At 36.7% G+C, this 14,591-nt stretch overlaps 2 protein-coding genes across 10 annotated transcripts; one reads left to right on the forward strand and one right to left on the reverse strand.

Annotated features, from left to right (window-relative positions):
• The first annotated feature begins 167 nt into the window (after positions 1 to 167).
• LOC112166275 (factor of DNA methylation 1) lies at positions 168 to 4,748 on the forward strand. Of its 9 annotated transcripts, none has more exons than XM_024303073.2 (9): positions 168 to 621; positions 717 to 793; positions 895 to 1,196; positions 1,385 to 1,822; positions 2,350 to 2,562; positions 3,116 to 3,367; positions 3,586 to 3,819; positions 4,052 to 4,231; positions 4,341 to 4,748. In XM_024303073.2, exons 1-9 carry the CDS (start codon positions 605 to 607, stop codon positions 4,566 to 4,568), a joined length of 1,941 nt encoding a protein of 646 aa, XP_024158841.1. In that variant the 5' UTR covers positions 168 to 604; the 3' UTR covers positions 4,569 to 4,748. The 9 variants fall into 9 exon arrangements, with proteins under 9 accessions (XP_024158841.1, XP_024158839.1, XP_024158840.1 ...); XM_024303071.2 differs by having other exon boundaries at positions 172 to 621; positions 1,379 to 1,822; XM_024303072.2 differs by having other exon boundaries at positions 173 to 621; positions 898 to 1,196; positions 1,379 to 1,822.
• A 6,733-nt stretch (positions 4,749 to 11,481) lies between these two features.
• On the reverse strand, positions 11,482 to 13,788 carry LOC112202768 ((-)-germacrene D synthase). Its single transcript, XM_024343774.2, has 7 exons — positions 13,644 to 13,788; positions 13,278 to 13,548; positions 12,812 to 13,175; positions 12,466 to 12,684; positions 12,222 to 12,360; positions 11,876 to 12,124; positions 11,482 to 11,780 (listed from the first exon to the last, which is right to left on the reverse strand). Exons 1-7 carry the CDS (start codon positions 13,779 to 13,781, stop codon positions 11,487 to 11,489), a joined length of 1,674 nt encoding a protein of 557 aa, XP_024199542.1. The 5' UTR covers positions 13,782 to 13,788; the 3' UTR covers positions 11,482 to 11,486.
• Between the last annotated feature and the right edge of the window lie 803 nt (positions 13,789 to 14,591).

The raw sequence follows: 14,591 nt of genomic DNA on the forward strand, positions 1-14,591 counted from the left end.
GGGTAAGAAAAAGTAAAATGGAAAAAAACTTTCAACACCCCCGATTATTTGTGGCCAATCACCAGCAAAAGTCAAAATGAAAGGCACAAGACTGCCCCGCCCCGCCCAATTCACCAGGCCCCTCGTTGCCAAATGGTCTCTACATTCATTACCAAAAAAGACATGGTCTCTATATTCGATTTCCCCCATCCACGTGTCTTCTACTAACCAACGATATCAGAACCAATAAGCAAAGGAGTTTCTTCGATGAAGACAAGCAATGTTGCTAGATTTTTTCATCCCTGTGAACCAGAGGAAGAGCCCTTGCTTTGGTTCAGTTCAATTTGGTTTCTAGGCATCCACGAGGTTCGCTAATCAAATTGAGTAAGCACATTCTGGTTTGTGTTCTATATGCTGTTCTTTGTTCTTGAAAACGAAATCTACTGTTCGGTTGCTGAGAAAATTTCAGAGGAGGTGTGTTTATTAGTTTGGGAACTTGGGCTAAAAATGAAATCCCACTGTTTGTGACCTGCCGTCAGTATGAACCCTTTTGCTTCATAAGTTAGGCAACTGTCTCTTTTGTTGCTGTTGTCCAAGCCATAAACCCAAAACCTTTTATCTCTGCATGGTTGCTTTGAAGACGTAGGATTTATTCTTCTAATCTTTAAATTTGTTTCTGGAATTTTGTGTTGGGGAGGACAAGTTTTCTACCTTATTATCTATTTTCTCTGATGCAGGTTTGATATGTCTGACATATCAGAAGAAATAGATATTGGCGATCAGTCTGCGTTTTGTCACCAAGATATTGATATTGGTGAGTGTGATTCTATTTTAAGAAGCGCAACCATGTTCATTTGGCTTTCCCTTTAGAAAAGGGTTGCAGTATTACTTTATTTATCTTCTTATGTTGATAAGTAGGGAAATTGCAACGAAATGTACCTCATGTCTTTGGAGAGGCCTTCTCAGAGCAGGGAAAAGTCTTTTCAAACTCTGAGGTTCAAATAAATGATCTTAAGATAAAGCTTGAGCATACAAAATCTCAACAGAAAGAACTTCAGGAAAAACTTGAGAAGAGTGAATCTCAAAAGGAAGAGCTTCGGAAAAAGATTGTGCATAGCAAGGCTCAGAACAAAGAGCTTAAGAAAACTGAAGAAGCTCAAAGGAAAGCACTTAATGAAGTACTGCTTCAGGAGAGTGAGACTAGAAACAGAACTTTGGTATTGTTATTCTTCTTCGCTCATTCAGTTAAAGTATCTTCTGTTTGTTGGGTAATATAATGGCTCAAATGCTCTTAGCAAACATCTGGTAGAAGAAAGTGCTTTTTTTTTTCTTTTTTTTTTTTCCTCCCCAATCTGCGAGATATTGATAAATCAATTTTGGTGATTGACTTGCAATGCAGGAACAGAGTGAGAAGCTTGGTAGGAAATTGAACAGATTGCTCAACCATTGTGATCTCCAGCATGAACAAATGAATGTAGTTTTGAATAAGTTAAAGAAGATGGAAGAAGAGTCGGTAGAAGTACGTGCTCTATACTCTACACTTATGTTCAAGGAGAACAATAATCATGATGAGCTGATCAATGTACGATACCATCTTGAAAAGACCTCCTTAGAAAAAGAAGCCTTTTCAAAATCCGAAGATCTAAACAATGATCTTATGAAAAGGCTAGGTGAGAGTGAATCCCAAAGAAAGGAGCTTCAAGAAAAGTATGATCGTAGTGAGTCTCAGAAGAAAGAGCTGCGGGAGGAGCTTGAGCGGATTGAAGCTCAGAAGATAGAGCTTCAGAAAAAGGATGATCAGAGTGAAGCCGAACTGCAGGAGGCTCATAAAGAGTTCATCAATGTATGTATAGTTGTATACAACAGTTTTCAATTTCTATAGGTTTGTTATTATTCTCCATTATATTGTATTAAAATACAAGAGGCTTACACTACATGGATTTAAAGGTATAAATCCTGAAACAAAGGGCATGACAATACTTTACAATTTCAACTAGGAGGGGGATTAAATAGGGTTTTGAAGGAATCAATCAGGACTGAACCAATGGGAGGTTTAGTAGTATATATGTACCGTGTATGCAATTTCTTTTTGGATTGTGTACCAATACATAGGCTTTGGATAATTTGTCTAGATTTATCCCATGTTTTCAGCACTTCAAACAATCAAACATCAGGCTTTGTTTCCAATGTACCATATTCTTTTCTAAATGCAATTTTCTATTTGACATGTCTTTGTTTTTGGATCTGATATTTTGAAGATGTTACTTGATTTAAAATGGGGTGGAGGATCCATCTAGATGACTTCTTAGTTTTATCTCAATGGGACAATGCCTTTACATTCGATGGGATCATAACATGTGGGCATTGCAGGGACTAGGAGGTTTAAGAATTTGTTCTTTAATTGGTGTGAAGAGAATGGGAGACCTCAGCAAAGAACCATTTCAAACTTCATGCACGAGACGATATTCTTTAAAAGAAGCAGATGGCAAGGCATCAACACTATATTCTCAGTGGCAGGGCAACCTTAGGGATCCAAACTGGTATCCTTTCATAACTAGCATGGATTCTTGTGGAAATTCCAAGGTATATATATGTAATTTATGATGCTCTGTCAGACCATGAAAGCTTTATACCTTGGAGTACCATTGTTAGCAAAACCATTTTCTTTTGTTCCTGCCATACCACTTCTACTTCTTTTGAGTGCAATTAAGGTTTCAATTGAAGAACTATTCATGTTGTCATTCCTGCATATACAAACTATAGCAATTGTTATCAAAATATATATTTATGTGACCAATCCTTTGAACATTAAATCTTCATGTCTCGTTTGAGGCTGATATTGTTAACGTTTGTTTTACTCTCACACCGCTCAATCTATGTACTGGTCATTTGGTCATTTACAACAAAAAGGCTCCATATTTCCGTTTCCATGAACCATCTAGTCAGAATCAATGCATATTTCATTCTTAATTTTCATCTAGTTTGCTGACTGGTTATTGCGGATGTGGCTATGCAGCTAACAATCAATGAAGACAATATTTCCGTTTCCATGAACCATCTTGTCATAATCAATGCATATTTCATTCTTAATTTTCATCTAGTTTGCTAACTGGTTATTGTGGATGTGGCTATGCAGCTAACAATCAATGAAGACGATGAAAAATTGAAACAGATAAAGGTTGACAATCTTGGTAGTGAAGTTTACAAGGCTGTGACAACTGCTCTTGTGGAATTGAATGGCTATAATACCAATAGTAAGAGTGCAAGAACAGAATTATGGAATTTTAAAGAAGGGAGGAGGGCAACATTGAAAGAGGCAATATCGTCTGTACTGAAGCAATTGAAACTGCAGAAAAACAGGATTGGTAAAAAGTTGTCAGAACAAAAGGTTCGTTTCCACTTATGTAGTTTTTTTTTTTTTTGACTCTGGACGACAATGTAACTCCCCATCCCAGATGTCAGTGAGATTTGAACCCGTGACCTCCACAATGTTAGTTAGGCTAGCTAACCAACAGGCCACGGCTCACCGACTCCACTTATGTAGTTGAAACTAGGAAGTTTCATTGAATATGAATGAGTCTTTGAAAAATTGTTGAATTGGAACAGCAACTTGATGTGAAGAAGACAAACCCGGATGAATTGGAACAGCAGCTTGATGTGAAGAAGAAAGACCCAGGTGACAGCACTAATGAAATTCAAAAGAAGTTAGAGGAGAAGGAAGATGAGTTGAGAGATTTAAAAGCTGATTTTGAATATTCAGAAGCTCTCAACTCTACACTATTTGTCAAGGAGCGTGAAAGTAATAATGAACTGCAGGATGCTCGCAAGGAGTTAATCAGGGTATGTTTAAGTTTTAAGTTTCTGTGTGTTATTCATCCATTCCATTATTGTGTGCTTAAACACAAGATGCTTTGCATCTATATACAAAAAGGGCATGCCATTCTCTATAATTTCAATTTTCAAATGAGGGCTGATAATGTGGAGAACAGACAGGTCCGGATTGGGAATTTGTATAATTTCTGGAACCAGTTTACTGCACTTGGTATTTAACTGGTAATTTTCTGCCTTGCAGGGACTGGTGGATGACGGTTTTATTGGCGTGAAGAGAATGGGAGAGCTTGACATCACGCCTTTTGCAACTGCATGCAAGAGAGACCATTCTATGCTAGAACCAGAGGTGTGGCAAGATTATCTTAGTGATCCAAGCTGGCATCCGTTTAAAGCAATCGAGGATGAATTTGGAAATCGGAAGGTATAATATATACAAAACTAATCAAGCACACCCAACAATCAGTAGCTAGAATACCGTTGTTGATGACATTGTTCCTTTGTTGCTCTATGCTATATTGGATGTGGTGCAGGAAATTCTTGATGTAGAAGATGAAAAATTGAAGAGTATAAAGGGCGACGATGCAGTGTACAAGGCAGTCACAACTGCCTTGATGGAATTGAAGGAGTACAATTCGAGTGGAATGTATGTGACAGATGAACTATGGAACTTTCAAAAAGGGAGGAGGGCAACACTACAGGAGGGATTATCATATATATTATTAAACTGGAGACCTCTGAAAAGGAAAAGAAAAATTTGACTCCATAGGCAGTTGGAAATCACCATCACCATTGCGAAAATTAATAATTTTCATAAAGACTCAGATGGCGTCAAAGCAGTTTTTTTGATCACTTTAAGATGCTATTAATCTATTTTTTTACAAAGAGATGAGCATTTATTTTCCAACATTGGTCAAATCTTTCCATGTCAATTATATTTTTTCGGCTTGGTTTTGTATCTTTGTTTTATAAATAGGAAGATGGATTGAACCAAAATCAAAACAAAACAGGGTTCATACACCAGCCTTCAAAAACCAAATCAAACTCCCATGAGGGTTGGTTCAGTTGGCAAGGATCGGATTGTTCGTTGAGCCCCAACCGAGTTTGAATCCCGCTAATCCTTCTTAGGGATAGTGAAGCCTCCCCCGCGCCTAAATTTTTTTGGGCTCTTGACCATTTACCTAGTTTGGGCCTAACAAATATCCACTTACTCTACTAAACGATATGTGTGCTCACTTAAATGGGTAAATGTAAAAATATAAGTTTGCCCTCCAAGGTAATGAAGTGCACGTATCTATCTATCTATCTATGCACAAGGTATGAAAAAAGAGCAAGGTAGTTTAAACATAGTTCCTAATAAAAAGGTAGGGGAAAAAAAAAGAATCATTGCAGCTTGTCTTTTCCCTTAAGAAATTATCTTTGTTGTTTTCCCTTAAGAAATTATCAAGCAGGGTTTTTAGCAAGGCCACCTTAACCCCGAAAGTTGTATTGACCATTTGTTATCAATGAAAGTTTTATTTAATAAAAAAAAAAATCACACATTAATACTTGAAGAATATTTACAATTTGAAGAAATATTTACTCAATAATTAAATTGTTAAAAGAAAAGGAAAAAAAAAGAAAAGAAAGGGAATATGCATGAAGGGTGACAACAGTGCAGCTATTCAATTGCTCAGGAAGATGGAAGAAAGAGGTTGTAAGCCTGACATAGTCGTCTGTAGCACTATCATTGATAAAGTCTTTGCAAGGATACAGTACTGGTTGTTGATGCACTTAACCTTTTCCCAGAAATGATTAGTAGAGGCATTGCTCCAAACGTTATTACTTGCACCTCTTTGATTCAAGGAGTTTGCAACATAGGAAAGAAGCTACAAGGTTGTTGAATGAAATGGGGAGCAGAAATATCTTTCCAAATGTAGTCACTTCAGTGTCTTGGTTGATACACTTTGTAAGGAGGGGATGGTCGGGGAAGCCAAAAGTGTGGTTGAAATGATGATCCAAACAATATTGAGCGTAATGTGATTACCTACAATTCACTAATGGATGGTTACTGTTTGCGAGGAGAAATGGATGAAGCAAGAAAAGTCTTTGATCTAATGCTTAGCAAGGGCCGCATGGTTGATGTTCGTAGTTGTAACATATTGATAAATGAATACTGTAAGCATAAAAGGATTGATGAGGCCAACCGGGTTTTTTAGGAAATGCTTCGTACGGAACTTGTTCCCGATACAATTACTTACAGTACTCTTATCGACGGTTTTTATAAACCGGGGAGAATACAGGTAGCAGAAAAGTTGTTCTCTCAGATGCAAGGTTGTGGCCAACTTTCAGATCTTCATACTTATGCCATTTTAGTTGATGGCCTGGCAACCAACTTTCAACGGCAGTGGAACTGCTTAGAGAGATGGAAGACAAGAAGTTGGGAGTAAATATTGTAATTTACATCATCATCATTGATGGTTTGTGCAAAGCTGGAAAACTTAAAGAGGCCAGGATCCCAGACCCGTATCCGGTCACCTAGCATCAACGGATTTTCCTTGGTTTCTTGTCCGGTTTCTTCCTCCTTGCTTTCGCACTAAGGAAAATTCTAGTATATGTTGACATATGCCATACATCAAGTTTTTTGAATATCTTAGACTGTTGGATTTAATTAAAAGTTGAATATATCTAATGGTCAGGAATATTCAATAGTGGTGACCTGCTTACCAGGTAGCCTGTATAAACATTTTTTTTTCTTTTTCAAAATTCTGAATTACATATCTACATTAAAAAAAAAAACCTAAATTGAAAAAGAGGAGAAGACGAGGAAAAGAGGAAGAAAGAAACTGTCCAGTTTTGTTCTTGTACAAAGCGAGAAAACAAGTACGTACTACGTAGAATCCTGGTTTCATTGTTTGCACTCAGGTACGTAGAATCCTTATCATCTAGATGCGATTATAAGACTTTGTAGTTGTATGTTGTACCATTATCATCTAGACGATGGCTTTAGGGTTTTATGTTGAATGTCCCTTATTTTATGTTTGAGCACCGATTCCAGTTGAAGATTAGACTATAGAGTTTGAAGATCTTGAAAGCCTATGTTCGAATGCCCGATAACTGGCCCTCATGTATTTGCCCTCATGCCCGATAACTCTACGAATTTGTTTGTAATTGATTAGGCCTATTTCAGTTTGCTGGAAAAACTAAGGTAATAAATTGGTGTTTTTGGAAGGGTTTTCATTGATGAACCATACTTGAAAGAATAGAATCAGTTTAACGTTTGGCAACTAGAGAAAGAGACTAGGTAACCATGCCTGTAACACATTCAATTTGTATTTTTAATCGAGATTTGTTAACTGTCAAAACCAAAAAATAAAAGTACAAGAGCCAGAATACCTTGACTAATAGACTGCTACAAGTGTAAACAGTGCCTCAGGAACTGTAACTTGTTTCATCTTTGTGTTTATTTGTTCTTTGACAAACAAATAAACACACTTCCAAATTCTACTAGGTTCTTACAGCACTATACTGTTCTTGTAAGAGGCTAACTCCTTGGCTTCTACAGAAGAGAATTCCTCTCTAACCAAGCATGGCACTATGGCTAGCACATAAGTTGGTCTTTGTGAATGGTGTCAGTTATTATTATCAATTTGGTATTTCTTCTTAAATATACTAATAAATATATATTGTACTATATTTGTGTAATGGGTTCATCAGAAAGATAGTCAAGTAGTTTGGTTATGTTTGGACTGGAAAGGGCCAGTTCCTATCATATGCTAGATTTACTTACTGTCATTTACTTTAGTTGTGTATTAATTATATACAGCAATTAATTAATTGGTCTGTTGGTGAATTTATGGGTCATTGAGTGAGTAAATCTGTGTTTTTCCCCATCTCTTCGGAACAAGTCGTCTTAAGGAGCTTAGAGTGTGTCCCAGGTTAGAGTATTTTACCTTTGTTTGGTTAAGGAATGTAACTAAAGTTGGAGAATGTGCTTGTGGTCTAAATATACAATTTTGTGTGTTCGCTGCCAGTAGGTTTTGATGCTTATAAATTCAAAATATTGCTTGCCTGTCTCATTTGCCTAATTAATATACCATATAAGATATACATTTTGCATTGTCCAATTCTGAGATACATATGGAAGTTCATCGTTGCGGATTTATTTTGGTGTGTTCTTGCTTCAGACTTCATGGAGAAAGAGGTATATGAATTGATAAAAGCTGGGTCAATCTCTGTTGGTCTTGGCCCACATCAACTCCGGGTTGAAACTGCTATAGTGGCTCTTCAATGTGTCATACTACACAAGTTAGTATGACACATTGAAGAGCTCACCACGATTATTTACTGCACATTTACTACACGTATTCCACCTTGTATGTAAGGTTTAGAGTGTGTTTCTGGTTTTCCTTGTACTGTTCGTGGTTCAATAGATTGCTTTGTTGAACGAGCGTCTGCGCATAGCTCTCACCTTGTTGAAGCATCCGGACAACCAAGCACGCAACAATATTGCTGAAGCTAGACAAAGGTCACTTCAAAAAGTTATATGCAAGAAACGTGGACCAAACACAATGAAGATAGATCAAGACAGCACAGCACGCAGCGATACTGATGAAGGTTTGCAAAGGTTTCCAAAGAAAATGAAGGCAATCCACGAAATAGATGCAGCCAACGTGAACAAGAAAAAAGGTCATGGTCGGCCTCGTGGATCAAAGAATAAACCTAAGAAATAACTAATAGCACACACCAAGTTACAACTAGTTACATTTTATCATACTCTTTTGCAAGTTACATTTGATTGTTAGAACTGCATTTCTTTAGGTGTCATTTTAGGTTTTGATGGTTTAACTGAACTGCTATGGATGAGGACAAACTAAATGCCTTGTTTATCCTTCCTTGGATGTCTGATGCTATTTTTCTATATATATGCTATTTTTCAGTATACATGCTGAAAGTCACGAAGTATTGGGAAAAAGTTCCCGATGTCCTGTTTTGTGCAAATGTTTACCAATTAAACGCAAAGTACAAAACTGAAAAGCATGTATCTGTCATGATAAGTTCAGAAGCCACTGGTTAAAAATGTCATATCCTGAATACGTATACCTACTATCTTCTGTATGACTATTTCCAAGTTTCACAGTAAATATTGTACTACATGTTATCAACTCATAATAAGGAAAAAAGTTTCCCATGCAAGTCATGTGGTGCAACAAGATATGACTGCTTAACCTGCACAGCAAGTAGAGATGGGATCATGATGCCCATAATCATGTCCTGGGTTTAATGAATTTTGGGACCAATTTCAAATTATCACAAACATACCAACAAAAATGCTGTAGAAACCAGCATTTTAGTTCAACATAGATGTAAAAGCAGGACTTCACATATTATACAAAATGGAAATTAGTCAATATACCACAACTGGTCAATGTTCAATACCTTAGCATGAGTTTCCACACAGCCCAATCCCACTGTATCAATGAAAGCATGATCTTTTTTCAAAACAAGCTGTTGACCACGAGATGACGTTGACGTCGAGGTTGTACCGCCGTATGAGCCACGAGGCGCCTTCGACTTGGTGCGGCTTCAGCGTCGCCGTCACGCCGAGCTCTTCAATCTACAAATTTGATCGAAGCCTGGTACCCTTTCAATTTCTGCAATAGAATCACATTCAAAAACCAAAGAACTAACCAAAATCAACTCCAATTTACCGAAAATAGACTGCAAACATATACCAAAAAGCAAGAAATACCTAACGAGCCACAAGATTTCGATTGCTAAACAGAAATCGAGTGCGACAAGCAACTGATTGCTAAGCAAGAAGTCGAGAGAGCACGTGAGATTGGAGGAGGTATTTGGGGCTGAGGTGTTAGGTTTTTTGATTTGGGTATTACGGATTTTGGGCCAAGATTGGTTTCATAGGAAATGAAGCAGGATGTGAGAGGCTGAGATAGAAGGATGACGAAACGGATGACGAAGATGGATGGCGAAGGTACGATTCAGATTTGGTTGTTTGGTATGTTTTTCGATCTGGTTTTTGAGGGTGAGAGCGACTGGAGGAGAGATGAGGAAGTAAAAGATAGAGAAAGAAGAAAAATGACAACAAAAGAAGAAAAAAGAAGAAGCAAATAATCTGAGAGCCAAAGATTAACTATGGACCAAGAAGAAAGAAGGAAGAAGGAAGAAGGAAGAACTAAGAAGGACGCTGGAAGAGAAAGACAAATAGAGAAACCAATCATCAGGTCGAAAAAAAAAAAAAAAAAAAAAAAAACTTAGTTCACTTTTTAATACTTCATTATTACAAGTTTTCAGAACCACTTTACTAATAAAACAACGAATGTGTTGCTATAATAGTAAAACTTCATATATTTAAGTAAATTTGCGGTGAGTCCTTTATGGTGTAATAAGGTTGTCTATTTTGTAATTACTGTCCTTTAGGAGTTATTTACTTATTTGACAATGTTTTTTCTAGATTTTACGGCAATTGAGGTCCAAAGTAATAACCAAGGTTGTATTTGTGGTAATTCTTCAATATTACAAGTTTGACAACGAATTGTTGTAGAAGTAGTAATCAAACTCTTATTTGTGGTAATTTTTTATATTACAAGTCTGAGAACCATTTTACTAATGTGACAACGAATTGCTGTCAAAGTGGTAAAACTTTATGTATATATTGTAAATGAGGCGCGAGTCCTTAATTGTGTATTAAAGTTCTATATTTTGTAATTAATACTTTTCTTGTGTAAATCTCATCATCCATGAGAGAATTACTCGTTTGACAATGCATTTTACTATAGATTACACCAATTGAGGTATAAAGTGGTAATTATGGTTGTTTTTATGATAATTACATGAAATATGATCCATTTCAAAAAAAAAACGATCCACTTACCAATGCTACAACAAATGATTTGTTTATATGGTAAATAATCATATTAGACCTAAAACTTTTCAAGTCCTTATTCTTGTAATCCAGTTGTTCTTTTTGTAATTAGAGTCCTTTCTTTTGTAAATTATATCATCGATGAGGCATTTTACAACAAAAGACCACATTGGACGTATTTAATGATAATTATAGTTGTAATAAAAGTAATTACTATATTTACGATATTCATTACAAGTTTTTGAACGATTTATGTATAAAAGAATATATGAGTACTTAGTATGGTAATTTTTTTTTTTTTAAGTACACATGTCAAATTATAATTGGATAACCTGTTGACCTGTACAACAGGTTTCACCAACTACTTTAATTTAATATATATTAATTAAAAAGTTGATGTATGACAAACATCAACACACCTTAGACTTCCCCTCGCACTAATTATCTCCATCAATTTCAAGCATCTCACAGCTATGGAAGCTACACTACTTAATGACTAAGAAGTACTGTATATTAGGCAAAATGCATTTATAAGCTAATGCCTTCAAATTTAGCAGAGTTTGGGACAACATGTACAATATTATGTGATAAAATATAAGGTTGAGATACAAGACGACTCATGAATTTATTTTCATTATTATATGAAATGTCAAAGTTGCAACTAAACAAAAGTTCAGCTTTTGTTAGTCACAGGCAAATTTATTAGATTCCCACGATCAACTTTAAAGGATTGCGTTTGACATTACACTCCTGGAACTAAACTAACCAAGTTCCAACATCTTATAATAAATATATAAAACGAGTTCCCAGTTTCCACTTATACAAGCACAGGTTCGATAAGTAGAGAAGCTACAAAATCTTTGAGAATGGTTCCAGCATGAGTGTAGCCATCTTCAGACTTGTATACTACATCTATCACGCGTGTGAGATTCAGAACTCGCATTAAGAGGGGCATTTCAAGAGGTGTAGGGTGGAGGCACTCTTCATTTATGTCCTTCCATGCATCACTCACTTGTTTACGAAATTCAATTATGGTTTCTTCTTCTGTGGCCCCGTATTGTTTCATGTAACATTCCACAGCCGAGGCAACATGTCCTCTCTTTTGCTCAAACTACATAGGCAAGAAGATTAAGGTAAAAGTTAGCTGAGGAAGAGTTCTAAGAAAGTACATATAATTTATGTTATTACTGCTGCGAATTCAATTACCTTGTGGGATACAATGTCATCCATGAGTCTGCAAACTACTGCTGAAGCCTTTACAATCTTAGGGTCACTGAAGATCCACTCAAAGGAGTCTTTTGTAACGATATCTCCCATTCCAACAAAGGATGTGGTTGCTAGCATTGAGTAGGCTGAAGTGACAAGGGCTACTTCCATGTATTCATCCATTGTTGGTGTGTAGTTCTTGTGAAACCATTTTGCTTCAGCATGGTATGCCCTAACCTGTCTCTTCATCTAGGACATACATGCAGCAAGTTAACTATTAATAATTAACCTTCAATAACTTTATGAATTTACAATACCGAACGTAAATTAAGGCTTAATATATTACCACTTCTTTTGCGTAATTGATACGATATAATTGTCCCTTGCTTGCAAGCTCCTGTTCTGTTTCAGCATAGACATCTAACAGTGCCTCGTAACAGACTTTCATAAACTCCGGTAGTTCATCCATGGCTGAGATGTCCCACCTGCATATAAGCAAGACAACGGCGATTTCACGTGGAGACACTTTTGTTAGGAATAAATTGAGGTTATATAATATAAGGCAAAATGTATATATATCAATTTCAAACCTCTCAATTGCTCTAGTGAAGAGGTCTAGTTCTTCAAGCGTGCCATACACATCATAAATGTCATCGATAATGGACGTCATGGCAATAACTTTGGTTAGTGTCCTCCTGGCAAAGTAATATTCAGGCTCAAAGTAGACTCCCAAAATCCAGAAGTAGCACTCAATTACTCTGTCTCTTGCAAAAGGTAGCTTGCTAGCAAAGTCCAACTCCTTCCACCACCTAATCAATCACATAATTAGTTATCACACACATTTATCTAATTAATTAGAACAATATTCACGTGTTTCTTTAATTACTTTCTTGCATGGTGTCTACTTAATGAGTATGGTAATTAATAAATATCAACCTTGCAATATCACTTAGTTCTTTCTGATGCACTTGTTGGAGCAGGTTGAAATCCAGCTTTGCAAAACTCAGCAAAATTTGGTTACGTGATCCGTGTAGTTCCTGGTGGAGAGACATGTAATGCCTCGCTTCTAGCCTCGGTAAGCCCTTCCGGAGTGGTTGATTCAAGGCATGCATTACTTGTTTCGAAAGCGGGGGGCTTAAACGGTTTGCTAGCGCTGCCGACTCTAGATGTGTGGTGGTGAAGGTTAGTGCTTCTTCTAGAAAATCCTCTCCTCGTACTCTAAGATGTGTGGCTTCATACAAGCTTTGTAGCCCCACTACATCATCGTGAAGCGATGTGTAGTCGAACTTGTTGAACATATCTGCTTAATTATTCATATGTCAATGTACACGAAAATTAGCCTATTTTTAAATAGAAAGAGTTAATAGGATTAATGCAGGGAAAATTATATTTGCAACTTTACCGCATGAAGCATTGTAACCATGCTGCCTCAACAAGCGAAAACGAAGAGCACAAGTGTGCAGATCACCATCACAGTCACCATTAAAATTGTCGTGAATTTGCTGCATAGTTTGGTCAATCTCGTTTTCAAAATGGTAAGACACGCCCAAGCGTTGGATGTCATCAATCAACTCCAATTTTCCTAAACAAGTTTCAACTGGCGGAGCCATTAGCACTCTCTTCACTTCTTCCTTCAGTTGTTGGACATGTTGCTCACCATTTATGTCAGTTTCCTATACAGGCCGATAGAAGAAACAAAAATATCGATCATCTCATCAGACAGATAATAACATGTAATAGATGTAGTGTTGCTTTCAGATGTACGTACCATAGTGTTGTTACAAGACAGAAACTGGTCTCCCCAAATGCTGGGATGGAAATTTGCTGAACGTCGACTATCGGCATCAGTAGAGGCATTCAGTGTTGGAGGGGCTTGAGAAGCTATATTGACCCCGTTGAGAGACATATTTCAATATGGCCGGCTTAATTTTATCAAAGGTTTGATTAAGTGGCTGGGTAGCAGTATGAGTAGAAATGCTCCCGTTGCTTTGGTATTTATAGTAAAATATCTATGAAGGAACAGTATACAACCATACAAGAGCTTAATATCTAGGTAAATAACTGGGTTACAAACTAGCCCTAAAAGATACAAGTACGCATTGACCGACATTAATTGCACGCATAAAGCATGAATATCGAGTCGTTGACTATAGGTCAATGAATAGGTGATTCATCTAGGTCGGTGAATCTACCACAAAAGTGATTCGTCTCCTCCGTTAAGTATGACATACGCATATATATATACGGGAAACGCTGTCTGTATGTTACTGTGAGTCAGATAATATTGAATTAACTCCTACCTAGTCTCCTTGGTGAGGAAACCAAACATGCAAATTAAACGTGTTCGATCGGTTGTGTCTGATAATCTACAAAAATTGAAAACACGTTGGTAGCTCCGTGTAAATACTGGCATGATGGTCCACCTTTTTGTTTGCTATGCCAATGTGAAATAAGGCTCAAGGCAGAAGAAATTTAGAGGCTTTCCTTGAAGGATATTTTCAGTACAACAACAAAGAAAACTATTATACCAGATAATATGAACTAAAGATACGTACATCATTAATTGAAAAAAAAAAAATACACACACACATACATCCATTGAAGAAATCTGGTTTTTGTTAGATGTCTTAAGAACAAGACATTGTATTAAGCTGGACATAGATGCATATATGTAACTAGTATTGAATTCGATTAATTGAGGTTGCAGACTTAATTA

This window comes from Rosa chinensis, chromosome 5 (assembly GCF_002994745.2).
Source record: "Rosa chinensis cultivar Old Blush chromosome 5, RchiOBHm-V2, whole genome shotgun sequence".
NCBI classification, from domain to species: Eukaryota; Viridiplantae; Streptophyta; class Magnoliopsida; order Rosales; family Rosaceae; genus Rosa; species Rosa chinensis.

Bases quoted from the DNA above. Each gene is read 5' to 3' on its own strand.
- LOC112166275 (XM_024303071.2), top strand. The intron at 1,197-1,378 runs GTATTGTTATTC...CTTGCAATGCAG, and splicing joins AGACTAGAAACAGAACTTTG to GAACAGAGTGAGAAGCTTGG. The intron at 1,823-2,349 runs GTATGTATAGTT...TGGGCATTGCAG, and splicing joins CTCATAAAGAGTTCATCAAT to GGACTAGGAGGTTTAAGAAT.
- LOC112202768 (XM_024343774.2), bottom strand. From the start codon at position 13,781: ATGTCTCTCAACGGGGTCAATATAGCTTCTCAAGCCCCTCCAACACTG. The intron at 13,176-13,277 runs GTAAAGTTGCAA...ATAATTAAGCAG, and splicing joins TGGTTACAATGCTTCATGCG to ATATGTTCAACAAGTTCGAC. The intron at 12,361-12,465 runs GTTTGAAATTGA...GCTTATATGCAG, and splicing joins TTCACTAGAGCAATTGAGAG to GTGGGACATCTCAGCCATGG.